This window comes from Vulpes lagopus, chromosome 10 (assembly GCF_018345385.1).
Source record: "Vulpes lagopus strain Blue_001 chromosome 10, ASM1834538v1, whole genome shotgun sequence".
In the NCBI taxonomy this organism is placed as follows: Eukaryota; Metazoa; Chordata; class Mammalia; order Carnivora; family Canidae; genus Vulpes; species Vulpes lagopus.
The window spans coordinates 82,101,230-82,116,317 of record NC_054833.1 but is presented as its reverse complement, the minus strand read 5'-3'; the positions used below and the strand labels follow the sequence as shown (position 1 = coordinate 82,116,317).

At 55.2% G+C, this 15,088-nt stretch overlaps 1 protein-coding gene across 9 annotated transcripts in view; it reads right to left on the bottom strand.

The window, feature by feature from the left end:
• Nucleotides 1-15,088, bottom strand: part of LRP8 (LDL receptor related protein 8) — a 79,466-nt gene that overhangs the window by 37,570 nt on the left and 26,808 nt on the right. For all 9 annotated transcript variants that reach the window (XM_041772400.1, XM_041772403.1, XM_041772404.1 and 6 more), the window contains exon 3: nucleotides 5,978-6,100. In XM_041772400.1, the coding sequence (XP_041628334.1) occupies nucleotides 5,978-6,100 (123 nt within the window). The remainder of the gene's footprint in view (nucleotides 1-5,977; nucleotides 6,101-15,088) is intronic.

Here is a 15,088-nt window from a genome sequence, read left to right as displayed (position 1 = left end):
CAGCTGGGAGGTGGGGCCCTTCCAGAACACCTCTCTATGGCCCCCACACTGCAGGACCCCTGTAAGCACAGGAAGGAGCTGAAGCTGACCAGGGTTTCCCAGAGTCCTGACTGCAGGGTGGGGTGGGAGGAGCTGCTAGAAGTGCAGGTTCCTGGGCCTGGCTCATATCAGACCAAATCCAGACTTTGAGGGCAGAGCCCAGGAACATGCATTTCAGCAAGTCCCCCGCCCCCTGCCCCAGTGATTCCCATGCACCCCATCTGAGAGTCATTGGGTTAACATTCTGCAAGTCTAAAAGACATAGAATATTTTATCTCCTTGAAACTCCTTCCCATAAGGGTGACAGAGGCATTCTGTATGCTTGCAAGCTCCCGAGAGAACAGTGACACAGAGGGACCATGTATCCTGAGCCAGGCCTCCGGAAACAGAACTTGAGCAGGGAGCTGGAAGGAAGTCCTATTTACTGAGCACCCACAGGGCATCAGGCTACTCCATTTCCCACATCACCCTCCACCTCCCAGGTTAGCACACCCTGCAGGCTCTAAGTGCCCACTCCAGGGTGCCATTCACAAAGGTCATCCTAGCAGCACCCCCAGAGGAGAGCAGGGCAGCAGTACTTAAGATAGGCACTCCGTTTTAGAGATGAGGAAACAGGCTCAGAGAGAACAAGGAACTGATCCAAAGATGCACAGCAGGTGAGAGGCAGAGTCCTGGTTCCTCTGACTGAACCAGCCCTTTCCATCAAGCCCTGCAGGCTCCTGTGGGTAGAGAAGTAGTCCAAACCAGCCCCAGACTCTACACCTCAAAGCCCAGGTGAGTGAAATGGCCCTTCACCATCTTTCCTCACCTCTTGAGGCCTGGTTCTGCATACCCCAGTGCAGCAGGCAGCCGCTTGAACTTTTAATGAATATTTATATAGTTAATTGCATAACCTTTCAGCAAGGACAATGATTAAACAATCCGTCTGCTTTCTTTCTTTATAATTAATAAGACATTTGCTGTGTCCTTAAATAGACAGCTCTAATTACAGGCTCTGGAGGATTCAGCAATGCCTGACACCAGCCCTCCTACCTTCAAAGTGCCAAGGCACTGTCCTGGAATGCTAGGACATGAGAGGTCACCTGGAGGAGCACCCATTACAGTAATAGGAGACAGTGGCCCAAAGAGGGGAAGGGACCATCTAGGAGACTAGATACCAGGTGTTTCAACCACCTCTCTCTCTGAGAACCTCACCATCGCTGTTGTTAATACAGCTTCTCCCCAAGGCTAGGAGGCGCACCTCACTTTCTAGGCTCCCGGCTCAGGCCTCCTCACTGCCTAGCCCTGGGAAGCTGGTCTGGGTAAGTGCTGACATGCAGTATCTCCTTATGAGGGAGGGGAGTGCTATTACTACCTCCTGTTTACAGATAAGGCAAGCAGAGCCCAGAGAGGGTAAGGTGTTTGCTCAAAGTCTAATGGAGAGAGCAGAGCTGGACTTCCAGCCCAGGTCTCTTACCTCCACTGTTTAACCACGGCCCATGAGGAAAGCAGGCCCCGTTGGTGCCCCCAATCCCTCTGGGCTGGAGACAGGGTCACCAGAGGAAGGAGGCTCACCGGGCCTTTACTCAGGCAGCATGGCCACCTCATGTCCACATTCAGGACAGCCAGCAAGTCACTTAACCTCTCTGTGCCAAGGCTCCATCTGAAAATGTAGAGAGCTACATGCTCTCTTAGAATTGGTTGATGGCTTAAATGAGGAAACATGAAAATCTAGACACTCAGAGCCTGGAACAAACTCAGAAACCAGTTGCCCGTTTCCTCTCATGAAATGCAAATGCAAGGGGCTGGGCGGGCCCTGCTCTCATCCCTGGGGTATTCATTACCAAAGTCCACAGGGCCTTCCGCAGAGGAAGACGCCCTGAGGAATGCCCTGGCCTGTCAAGTGTCCTCGAGGTCCTGAGAGGCAGGTGTGAAGAGCCCCACCATCTCTAAGATACCAGGCATCCTCTAAAGTCAGCAAGGGCCTGGAACTGCACGCCAGAGTGGCTGGAGGCATTATCAAGTCCCAGAGAATCCTGCCCCAGAAATCTAATCCACTGGCATTCTCTAACGTTATGAGTTCACAAATTGATGAAAAGAGAAGTGTCTGTCGAATAAAAGAATGAAAGCGTATGATGGCTGCTTAGTGAGCAAGCACATCTGCAGCATCAGGACATGTGAGGCTTAAGGGCAGGCAACCTCCAGATAGGAACTGGGGACTGCCAGCTCCGGGGGTGGGGGGCCAGGGACTCAGGCAGTAGGGCTCCCAGGGTCCAGCTGCTGCCCAGGAAGCCCGGGAAGGGGGGGTGGGAGCAGTCAGATCTGCCTCCTTCCCATGGGCTCAGGCAAAGGACGCCTAGCTGGTCAGCCTCTAGCCTGCCTCTGGGCCTCTCAGACTGATCGATAATAGGAAGGGGCACTGGGTTCATCTGTAAGGTCCCTCTTCCACTGGAAAGGTTCTAAGACGATGAATAAAATCCCATTTTCAACAAGCAGTACCCAAAGTTGCAACTCACTCACCTTGAATCAACCTCCCCATCCCCACCCCGTAACCCTCCCATCAGACGCCTGAAGGTGGGTCAGAAGCGTCCCCAATCAAGTGAGCTATAATTAGAGCCGAAATGCCACTTTCATTAGGCAAATGTCCCAGGCTTTCCTACTGTGACTCCTGGCCGTACTTGATAGACACAAATCCCAGAACCAGAGGAAAGAAAGCCTGGAGAAACCCCAGCTAGCTGGGGGTGGATGACATAGTAGGGGAGCACGAAAATGGGGACCTGCTCCCAAATTCCTTTCCTTCTCTATCCAAACCCCCTTACTTACTCTAAAATTTTAAACTAGGGATCCCTGGGTGGCTCAGCGGTTTAGCAACTGCCTTTGGCCCAGGGCGCGACCCTGGGGTCCCAGGATCCAGTCCCACATCGGGCTCCCGGCGTGGAGCCTGCTTCTCCCTCTGCCTGTGTCTCTGCCTCTCTCTTGCTCTCTCTCTCTCTCTCTCTCTGTGTCTATCATGTTATTCATAAAATAACATGTTATTCAAAAAATAAATAAAATCTTTAAAAAATAAAAATAAAATAAAATTTTAAACTGGTATATGTGGGAGAGAGGGTCTGGAATCAAAACACAATCTATAAGAGTAACACTGCCATTTACTCCAGCACCAACACTTTGATGTATCTTTTGCATTTCATCTTCGTAAGCCCCGTAAGTCATCATTCCATTTTACAGATGAGTAAACTGAGGCTCAAGGAGACTGGGCAACCTGCCTGAAGTCTCACAAGACCTAGACCCAAATATATCACACACCAAACCCACTACACTTTACTCCTGTCTATAATCTTTTTTTTTTTAATTTTTTTTTTTAATAAAGATTTTATTTATCCATGAGAGACAGATTGAGAGGCAGAGACACAGGCAGAGGGAGAAGCAGGCTCCCTGCAGGGAGCCTGATGTAGGACTTGATCTCAGGACCCCGGGATCACAACCTGAGCCAAAGGCAGGTGCTCACCCGCTGAGCCATCCAGGCGCCCTTGCCTATAATCTTTCTTTGAGTTGCCATTGATAGTCCCTAGGAACCCGGTAGGCTAAAGAGGTGAACCTGGTAGACTGCGGAGGTTGCTATGGCAACACCAGTTAAATGGGCAGTGGGTTGGCTACCAGGTTTCCATTCTGAAGGGAAACAGTGAGCAAGCCTGCTGCCAGGTCCTGCTGTCCCAAATTCTGCTAACCCCTGAGGTCCTACTCTGGCCCACCTCCTCTGGGCAGCGCCCCCCAACCCACCCACAGGCCTTGCCCACCTCTGATCAATGTAACTGCACAATAGGTGGGATCCTGGGCCTTACGCCTCAGCTGGGAGAGAGGGTCCTAAGAGTCCAGGAATCTTAGATCATGGTCTTTGGGATTCTGAGATGTTAGAAACTAGAGCCCAGAGAGGGATGGGAAGGTGTGCAGGATCTCATAGCAAATTCACTAGGAGAACCCAGAGGAGGGCTGGGCCTCCTGACTCCCAGGGTTCATCCTGGACTCCTGTTCCCACAGGTGCTCTGTCAAACCTGAGAGGCTGATGAGCCCATCTCATCAAAGAAGGCCACAGGGCAGCCACAAACCTGTGTGTCTTGGAAGCAAGGCCCTCGACTTCTCCAGTTATTCAACTGTCAAATTATAGTGCCTTACAGTGGGCACAAGGCAGGCCTAGGAGGCAGGAGAGGTGAGGCTGGAGAGCCCCTGCGCAGCCAGGGGATGGAAAGGCAGCAACTGCTAGGATAGGTGAGAGGGAGAAAGACAGGGAACCACGGGGCACAGAGGAGAGGGATGGCAAGAGAGAGGCTAGGTAGGGGGCAGGTAGAGGGAGAGATGGTCCAAGGGAGTAGGGTGGGCAGGGCCCTGGAGGGGGAGCAGGAACGAGAACAAGGAACATCAACACAAAGAGACAAAGACACAGGGAGAAGGGGAAGCACAGCTCTCAGGCTGGAGGACAGACCCTGGAAACAGTGTGCTGAGGCTCCCCTCCCTCCCCTGCTGCGCCCACAGTGTCCAGGGTGGCTGCTGGAGCAGGGCCTGGCTGGATGCTGGAGCGAGGCCGGCCGGCTACAGTGCCCCCTGCACAGTCCCCTGTGGCCACCACCCCCTCCCACACACACAGTCCTGGCCCCTCCTTAGCCGGGCAGCCAAGGGCAAGTGGCCAAACACATCCTAGCCTCAGTTTCCTTCTCTCTAAACAGGGATCCAAGCTTGCCCTGAGGATAAGAATCCCCATGGGCATGGCTGGGCTTCATGCCTTCTGTGGCTCAGGACAAAGCTCAGGACCAGCCCCAGGACAGGCTGGCTGCCGGGGATAAGAAAAAGCACAGGGTAGATGGTCTAGCGGGGAGTTGGCGGGGGCAGAGGCAGCTGTGTGAGACCCAGGGTTGCTCCTGCTCTCCCTTTCTCTTTCTCTCTCTCTCTCTCTCTCTCTCTCTCTCTCTCACAGGGAGAGACTGGTAGTAGATCTGTTGCTAGGAGACGAAGAAACCCAGTTATCACCAGCCACAGCCCTGGATGGGCAGCAGGCCTCAATGTCCCTGCCTCTGCCTCTGGGGCAAATGTGACCCCTAACAAGCATGGGACTGGGACTCAGAGGTCCTCCCTGGCCCAATCATCCTCCACATGCTCCCCGCCAACCTTTTGTCTCTGTCTTACTCTGCTGAGGCTCTGCCTGGGACTGCTGGGGACTTCCCCGCCCCCTCCTCATCTTTTTAATTTAACAAATGTCAGAGAATGACCTGCCGGGTGTAAGTTTGCTTTGAGGATTAGGGCCTGGAAAAGAAATCAAGGCGAGACAAAGGCCTGAGCGTGGGAGGCAGGCCTGGGGCTCCGGCTCTGGCCCTCAGCTCACCCCGGCTGCCTCTATTGCCCTCCCAGCCTGCCATGGACGCCAGGGCACCTGGGCTCAGCTGGCTCAGAGGATAGAGCCAGGGCCTCAAAGTCCTGGCTGGATGGTCTTGGGCATGACATTCAACCTCTCTGAGTCTCAAAAATTCAAAATTCAGAAAGTGATGGTCCCCCGCCTCATAAGGCTGCTGTGGGAAGAAGATGAATTAGTGCACACGAAGAGCCTAGCACTGTGTCTGGCACACAGTCAACACTTAATAGGCACCTGCTGTTACCAGTACTGTTAGAATTATGATCAGAGTCCTCCAGAAAAATAGTGGGGGAGGCTGCAGGGAGACCTGGAGGATACGCTCTGGCTGCTTCTAGGTCTGGGCGCTCCAGGAGCAGGACCCAAGCTGCAAGACACCAGCAGAAACTAGCACTGGGTACGCCTGGCCATTCACTGGGAGCCCCGGACAGTGCGGCCCGAGGAGGGTCTGGAGCGGTGGCTGACAGGTCACCTCAACTGAGCCTCCCAACCTCCTGACAAGGAGGATCTGATGAGGAAGCTGAGCAGCACTCCCACCCCCACCCTAGGGCCAGGACTCACTGCAGGTGGCCTCAGACTCATCAGAGCCGTCGGGACACTCCTCCTCGCCGTCACACTTCCACCGCTCTGGGATGCAGTGGCCGTTGCCACAGGTGAAGTCACTGTCTGCACAGGTCTTCTTGGCTGTGGGACAAGGAGAAGAGCATGAGGGGCTTAGTGGGCACAGGGTACAGTCCAGTGGCCCTGGGGGGACCAGGACATGCTCCGTCTGAAAGCAGGACCATGTGACCTCCCACCACCCCACAGGCCACAGAGAGCCTCGCTAACCAAGGGAGGACAGGAGAGCAGCTCTGATTTATTCCTCAGGCATCTGCTGCACATCTGGTAGAGACAGGTGACAGCTGTCCCTGCCTCCAAGCTTAGGACCTCAGGGTCAGCAAGGGCACCTGGATCCATCCTCCAAAGGACTGCCTGTTCTCTTGTCTTACTCCTCACTCCTCCTCCCCTCAATGTCCAATTTCACTGCCACCACCCCCAGGAAGCCTTCCCTGATCACCTATGGCAATGACTTTAGCCCCTTCAGCCAGCTTTCAGCCCCTTCACTGGCCTGTCCTGCTACCCCTACCAGGCTCCTCTGGAAGCACCAGGGAGCTATTGCTAATGAATCCTAAAAGCAAATGATTACTCTGAGACAAGATTAATGAGGTATGTTCTGTTGGGGGTGATGAAAAAAGCATCTACTGGGTGAGACACCCACTCCATCTCCCGAGAGTAAGTGCTCTCGAGGCACTCACAGCCTCAGGAGGGAGGCTCTGCACAGGCATCTGAATCCCAGCTCTGCCTCTGTCTGCGTGACCTTGGGGGTGTTACTGAACTACCGAGCCTCTGTTTTCTTATCTATACAACGGGAAGAAGCAAACAAGGGCTCTGCGGAGGAGCAGCAAGTTACAATGTCTGAAGAATATGGAAAGAGGTCCTGGCACAGAAGATGCAGTCCGCAACAGCTACTCTGGTTTTTGATTTGTTTTGGTTTTTTGGGTTTTTAAGATTTATTCATGAGAAACACAGAGCGAGAGAGGCAAAGACACAGGCAGAGAGAGAAGCAGCCTCCATGCAGGGACCCTTGACCCCAGGGCCCTGGGATCACGCCCTAAGCCAACCACTGAGCCACCCAGGTGCCCCTGCTATTCCCGTTTTTTATGGATTGAGCCTTAGAAGCAAAGGAAACAGGTGTTTTGTACCCTCACAGGGGCCATTATGTAGAGACTAAATTCTCATAGCTGGTAACAAAAATTGGGATAATAAGGTAGGGGCCACCAGAGTCCGCCTTGGTCCCTGTCCCTGTATTGGCCTGATATTCCTCCAGGGCAGGGACTCTGTCGGATTCAGAACAGGACCCAAGTCAGGACAGATGTCACTGGGGACACTGACCAAACGGGGGCTTGGCTGCCCAGCCTCTGCTCCCACACTTCTCCCAGGGAAGCTTCATCCCAGTGGCCAGTCCTGGATGATGTAAACCCTCCCCCAGGCCCTGGGGCTGCTTCTGGGGCCATGTGACTGCTCCCCTGGCCTGAACAGCCTGGATTTGGGGACCGACACTGGGTCTCCTGAATCCATTATATTTCTGCCTTTCAATGGAATCCTTCCAATACATCTACATTCTAAGATGAGCTTTCCTCACACTTTCTTTAGGAGAGTACCTCTCTGTGCAGAGCTAGAAGAAATGAGAGGAACCTGCATACCTACAGATTTGCGGGGAAGGGGGCTTTAAGGCCCAGAGAAGGAAAGGGGCTGGCCCAAGGAAACACAGCAAAGCAGGGATCACAACCACTTCTCGAGCCTCCCAGCCCAAGCCCCCAAGCAGCCCTCCCTGAGCTCCGCACCGAGGAGCTGGTGCTGGTAACAGGTGCCAATATGGTCTTTTAAAATCACAGCCTACAATCATCTGAAAGTAAATACGGCTATGAACCACAGCACCCGGTGCATTGTCCCTCACGAGGACCAGCGCACCCCTTGAACAAGAAGCTCGGCGTCCGCAGAAAAGAAATGTATATCCTAGTGTTTTCTTTATCCTGTTGTAACATTCTCCAAGTGCCGTCTGTGTGCCCATCTCTGTGCAGATGCTTTACCAGGAAACCTCACGACATAGGGCCACTTAGGTCCCCACTTGACCCCATGGAGACATCTTGGCCCAGAGACGTTAAGTACATGGCCAAGGTCACACGTGGGTGAGAGCAGGGCCACAGTTTGACTTCACAGTCAGGTCCCTCGCTTCCCCATTGTGGCTCTTCAAACAAAACACTCAGCGGCATCAGGTGTGGAAGACAAGCCTCAAATGAGGGGGGAAATCCCGCAGAAGCTCCGGCTCAGCGTTCAGTGAGCTTGCATCCGTGCTCACTGCATCCCAGGCTCCACACTGAGCACACAGAAGAAAAACCAGCCCAACCTATCCCCCAGGAACTCCGTGTGAGGAAAAACAGGCAGAACCCAAAAAAGCAAGGTGAACTTGATGAAGAAGGGGACAGAGGGGCTGGCCCGGTCACAGGTCTGGGCCAGCTGACACTATCAAAATCAGTCCCTTTCCTCCCTGGCATTCTGGGAGGCTGGGAGTGAGCTTGGCCCCACCGTGTGCCGAGCCCTGGAGGTGCCAGGCTGGGAGGCCAGGGCAGTCCTGGAGGGCAGCCCAGCAGCCTTGAGGCCAATCAGGTTCAGAAGCGGCAGTCTCAGGGATGGATGTCCCATGTCAGTGTGCAGAGAAGGGATTTGTCCACTGTCAGGACCAGTTTGCACATTTTCCACCCTGGCTCTGGCCTGGCACCTTTCACCCAACACCCCAGGGACTCTGCACGTCTATCCTGGTGGTGCTGTGGAGCCCGTCTGACAGAAGAGGAACCTGATGCCGGCAGGCAGCAGAAGTGGGATTTTAATTCCACGTGGCAGTTGCTGAAGCTTGGGCTCTTTCCACGAAGGCCGTCAGCCACCTCCGTGTTATCACATGGCTCAGGGGACCCCATAAAGTATTCCCGTGGAATGTGCCAGAATAGACATGCACCTGTGACCCGTCTCTGCTAATGGACCACTCTGGGGAAACTGAGGCAGCATGGCTGCTCTCAGGTTGTGGACCAGAACTAAATCACCTCAGTAGGCCACATCTGAAAGTGTAACCAGATGGAAAGATTTGGAGCAGGGGGTGAGACCGGATCCTGGCACAGCCACCTCCTCTCTGGGTGACCCTGGGCCAGTTCCCTCCCTCTCCGGGCACTCGGAGATTGTGGCTTTCCCAGGCAGCACCTGTACAAGGACAAAAGGCAACAGGGCTGTCCCGGGAGACCCCAGTGAGCATCCCGGTGTTGGGTCGGTCAGCGCAAGGAGCCCGCAGGGGTGTGAGGCTACACAGCCCTGCACAGCAGGAGGGCTCAGCGGCCTTTCAAGGCCATAGGAGCAGGCCATGCCAGACCCCATTCCTGGCCTTGGCTCCAGCTCCCAGAGGGACGCCCTCACTGGGCTGGAGGCCGTGGCCCCTGTTTCCAGGGATTTATTTCCTTCCATGCCAGTCTGCCCCTTGGACAACGCCCACCTCTGTGAGCCCCTGTGCCCCACATCCAGGAGCTGTGCATAGACATCCAGGGTCTGCGACATCATAATCTGCTACCATGGTAACAGATGGGCTGCCACAGAGGATTTGGGATTCCAGAGGGCAGTGGGGAGGAGCCGACCCCAGGGCAGAGTCCGGGGAGAATGGGAAATCCGGGACAAAGGAGGTAGGCGTTGCCACTTGTAACAAGAACACAGGCAGAGCAAAGCATCAGACACGCCGTGGTCAGTCGAACTCCACTCTGCTACACATGGGCTGTGTGACCTTTTGCAAGTTACACAACTTCTCTGAGCCTCACTTTCCTCACCTACATTCAGAAATAATAACCCTGCTTCGCCAAACACACAAGGTTGTGGGAAGCAAACGGGCTAAGGATGGTGTTGGGGCTTCATAAACGGAGAAGCTTAAAGGTGCAAGTTTGAGTGAGGCATGTGAAGTCAGCAGCCTCGGCTGCTGTGTGCGTGACGTCAGTCATATAGGGCGACCGCCTCAGTTGGAGATGGAGGTATGACGCCGACTGAATCTTAGATCCCTCAACACCCAGAGTCTATGATCTTGTGAAATTATCATGATCGCTCAGCCCCTCCCAGCTTCCTCCACCTCCAGGCCTCCTTCCAGGGGACAGTACACATCCCTCACACTGCTGTTCCCCACACCCCACTGGCAGCCCCAGGGCACACAGGGGATTTCAAAGCAAAGATGGGTCAGAGCTGCCAGGTGGAGCTGCTTGGTGTGACTCCACTCAGCAATCAGTGCTCTGTCCTGTCAGAGCCACAAGCCCCCACACAGCTCTCCCATTCTGCAGGCCAGAGAGCCAGGGGCCAGGAAGCTGACCCAGCCCAGGAATCAAGGAAGGAATCCTGAAGGAGGGGACCAAGTCCAAATAAGAGGAGTCAACCACCCCGTGGGAGTGACGAGAGGGACAAGGAGCATTCCAGAAGAGGGACAACAGGGCCTGGGGTGTGGAGGGGCCAGCAGACGGCCATGTGGGGTTGGAGAGGAAGCAAGGGGCCTGGGAGCTCCCCTATGCTGGAGACCAACTGGCCTTGCCTGGCCCCACGTTGCCCCTCAGAGGCCCCTACCCCTGAACTCACGCAGCATCCACTAAGGACAGGGGCTGCTGCTTAGCAGCCAACAAATACCCATGTCTCTAAGCTGCCTGGGCTTGGCTGAGGATCTGGTGAGACTGTGAGAGACGATGACTGGCCCCTAGCAGAGGGAAAGAGAGAAGGGAGGAGTAGCCATGCACCCAGATGTTTCAGATAAGACTTGCTATCTTCCTCCTCTGTAGAGCCATGATGTCCACTGGCTTACTGAAGGTCCTGAGAAGGCCTGCAGATATCAGATTGACTTTGTTTCTCCCAGCACTTCCCAAACCTGTTTAGCCAAGGATCCTCCTTTTTAGATGCCACGTCTATTAATTTCCCAGGAAACAAGTGCATCAATGAAGCACATCTGAGGAAATACTACTGCAGGGCAAGTCCCTCATCCTGCAGATAAGATGAAGCCCACGGAGGCGCAAAGGCCTATGGTCACACAGCGGAAGCCGGTACCTAGTTTTCTGTCTCTGGGCCAGCTCCACCAAACCATGAAAAACAGGAGAAGGTATTCACAGGGCACGTGGCCCAGAGTGAGGCTAAAGGGGATCCCAGTTGTCAGAACAGGGACCTGTGCAGAGAAGAGCAGGGGCAAGGAGACGGGTATTGGGCGACATGGCACAGGCGAATAGGAGACACGTCAGGAATGCAAGCCCTCAGGCTTCTGCAGACAGGCTGTGTGGGCCCCCGGGGAATATTCTCTGAGGGCAGAGCAAAGACCCATAGCCAAGGTAGAGTCCAGCTTGACATGGCTGTTGAAAAGTAGCTCCCTTCCCCTCCTAGGGCACAGAGGGACCAGTCTGCTCCCACTTCCTCTCCTAAGCCCGGACCTGGCTCTGGCTCCCACAGCCTGGCCCTAAGGCAGCTGGGCCACTTGTACCCAGGTCGGGAGATGAAAGGGCCGCCCCCACCCCTGCCAGTTACCCTACTGCAGAGCTCGCCAGGCCCTGGCATTGCCAAGACAACCGCTGCCAGCAGAATGAAGATCCGGGTGGGGGCAGGGGGCGTGCCAGCCCGCCCCGGCCTACTAACCTGGCAGGCAGATTTAAATGACAGCCCAGGAAGCTACTATTAAACTGTCACCCCAGTCAACGGGACGACAGACCCCAAGTGTTCTCTGGCTGCAGCAACAACACAGCAGGGGTGAGAGGAGGAGGAGACTGTGGTCCAGAGCAACCTGCACCCCCTCCGGGGAGGCCCCTGGCTGCCTGCTCCGTCACCCGTGGGCCGCAGCCACCCTCCCTGGCTGTGGCAGGTCCTGGCACAGAGCTGCAGCACCGCGCAGGGCCTGGAAAACTTGTTTTTTTTTTTTATTTTTTAAGCAGGGGAACTCTTTTTCCAAGTAAAACCTCGACATATGAAACAGGCAAAAACGGAGCTGCACTACTTACTAGAAACGGGGTGAGGGGAGAACACATTACCCATTTCCCCATCATCCCCTGAACAATTCTGAAACAGGCCCCGGGCAGGGGCATGAAACCCTGGGTTCAAGGCTCATCCCTAGCAGCACCAGGTTCAAGCCCCAACTCCCACCCCCGCAAAGCCCTTCCTGGATTTGTGATGTTCCTACGATTCTTCTGGTAAAGGATTCTCGTGGGTCTAAGTGGTGGGTGGTCTCAGTCTAAGTAGAGCACATGATTCTCAGTCTCGGGGTTATAAGTTCAAGGCCCATGTTGGGTGTGGAGATTACTTAAAAATGAAATCTTAAAAAAAAAAAAAAAAAGATCCCATGGATCTAATCTAACATTTAGAACAGCTTCTGAGGATTTAAGATTCTAACTCTCTAAGGAGCCAAGGTTCTAAGCAGGCTGTGATCTGCTCACCCTCAGCCCCATGACGGGCAGTCCCAGCTCAGGACCGTCATTGCATAAGGCACACATGGCCACCAGCTGCGCATGGCCTCCAACTCCATCCTTGCAAGGCACCACATCTCTGAATCTGAGTGTCCCCACATGCTGACAAGCACACTCAAGGCTCTTGGCGGTGCTGGAAAGGCAAATGGTTCCCACCGTGTCCTAACACCCACCAAGTGTGGTGGGCGGGGCTTGGCTCCCAGCTTTGTGAGGCCCAGCAGGCTCTGGGGCCTCGGGCCACCACCATCCATCAGCAGGTGACATCTGAGTGTGCTTTGTCCCCCACCCTCTCATCCCACCTGGGGAGAAAGAGGAAATGAAGCAGCAGCAGGTGCTGGGAATGGGCGGTGGGGGGCAGAGGGTTTGAGGCTGTGGCTGGTGAGGGCCGCCCCACAGGGGGACATGAGAAGGGTTGAAGGAGAAGAAGAACAAAGCAGTGGGCCTGGGAGGACCACTCTTTGGTGAGGGCATCTTTGCTTTCTAAATTTGGCAGTTTCCCTCAAAATTTTCCAGGTTTTCTCCTCCTCTTCCAAACTATTACACTAAGAGGCTACACATTTTATAACCTGTCCAGATGATAAAACAAAACAAAAAGGTGTGGATATGAAGTCTGGAAGGTCAGAGGGGAGACTGGATGGGAGGCTGCCACAGAGAGGTCTTCCTGGGGGAGGTGGCACTTGGGTAGGGCCAGATTCCCCAGCTGGAGGAGGGGCAGCGGAGGGATGGTAGGGTCCGCACGGCATCCCATGGTCGGCTGTGGTGGAGGACACAAATGTTGCTCACAAACTGCCCACACTACGTTGTTCTTAAATGAGGAGATGGGGTCTCCATACTGCCCTCAGCTCGGGGTCCTTCAAGAGATATGCCATCCTCATAGGTGAGGATACAGAGAGGGCTCCAGACCAGGGGCGGAGGGGGGCTAAGCAAGTCTTCCTGGGGAGACTTGAACTCTAGTCACGTCTCTCCTGGCCCAGGGCTCTTTCCTGAATGTCCTTAGCCTGGATGTTCACCTGGTTGCACAGCAGTGCTTCACCATCATTCCCATCATTTCCTTCATCCCAGTGTCCCCCTCACATGGGGTCTGACGCCAAGTGGGTGCTCAGAGAATACCTATGGCTCTGACCTCTTCCCATTCTGTGCCTCAGTTTCCCCAGGCGAACAGGTCTTTAAGGACGCCCTTCTGAAATCCCAGGTGTGTGGCTCTATGACACAGATGTTGCTGTCCCTCCAAAAGGGTCACCTGGGGCTTCTGAAGCCCAGACCCTGCTCTGGGCCCCAGCACATCATAGCTGCTCTCAGACACTGCCGGCCCCCAGTCCCACCGTCACCAAGGGAGGTTCAAGCCCTTGCTGGGGTATGTGGGACTCCCTGTCGCCACGGGGAAGATGAGCGTCTCCGAGGGACTGACGACAAAGGGGTCTAACTGTCACAGTGATTTGTGGACACAGGAGGTATTGAGCCAGCGACAGCTGTAGGGGTGGGGGAAGGTGGGTATGGGGAGAGGTGAATGGGATCCGCAGGCCTAGCTGGTGCCTACAAAAGTACCAAACATCACAAGAAGGGTGCTGCTTAGATGATAAGGTGGCACACAGCTCAGGCTGCTCCCACCCTGGATCTGGGCCATCCACTTGGCACTGAGATGTTAGAGCCCCAGAAACAGCTAGAGGGAGACTCATGGTGCCCTCAGAGTAGAGCCTCCAGGGAGGGGGCGCGGCTGGAAAACTGCATGACCTCCAGCCACAGTCCAGCCGGGCTCCCGGCTTCCTGCTGCCCATCTACTCGGTGCAGAGCAGCCGGCTGGCCCCAGAGGGGACTCAGCCTCCTCCCACCCAGGGACCTTCTGGTCTAGCCCTAGCCAGGCCACCCGAGCTGGGGTTTCATGGCTCCCCCTTCCTCAGGCCGACAGCAGAGACTGCCAAGGTCTCCACCTCCCGGCCCTGCTCTCCTACCACCAGCCCCTGATCAAAGAAGGGGCAGCTCTACCTCTTCCTCTGCAGAAAAGACTCCAGATCCCACTGCAACCAGGCTCTGGCACCCACAGGCTGGGTGACACCCACCAGACCGCTCAGGTTTCAAGAGCTCCCTGGGCAGACTCTGCAGCCAGGAGCCAAGCCACGGGAGTCCAAGGACACAGACCGGGCAGGCGCTGCCTGGGGCGACAGCCCGGGTTGGGCCTGCTGGTGGTCAGGGAGTGAACGATGGAGTTATGACCCCGGCTTCTCTGGGAGGGGGGCGGTCCTCCTCCCACCCCACAGGCAGTCAGGGACTGAGCCCCTGTGGTCATGTTGAGGCAGCAGCCTCCACCTGCCAGGCAGTGGCTGACCACACGGGGAAGTGGCCCTGGCTAAGGGGAAACTGCAAACATTTTCACCAATTGGGCAGCTGGGAGAAGTGCACTTCCCAAGAGGTGCCTCACTGGGCCATCCTGGTGACAAACCGGCAGCAAATCTCCCGTGTCTGGCCTGGGAGGCTCGGCTCTATTAGGTGACCTTGCATAAGTCCTGCCTACTGGGTGCTTTGTCTCTTCCTCCACGGCATGGCTGGATTGGACAAGAGGCTCTCTAGTGCCTTTCCTTCGGAGGTGTAGTATTACCCACCACGAGGTCCAGAGCGAGAATGAAAGACC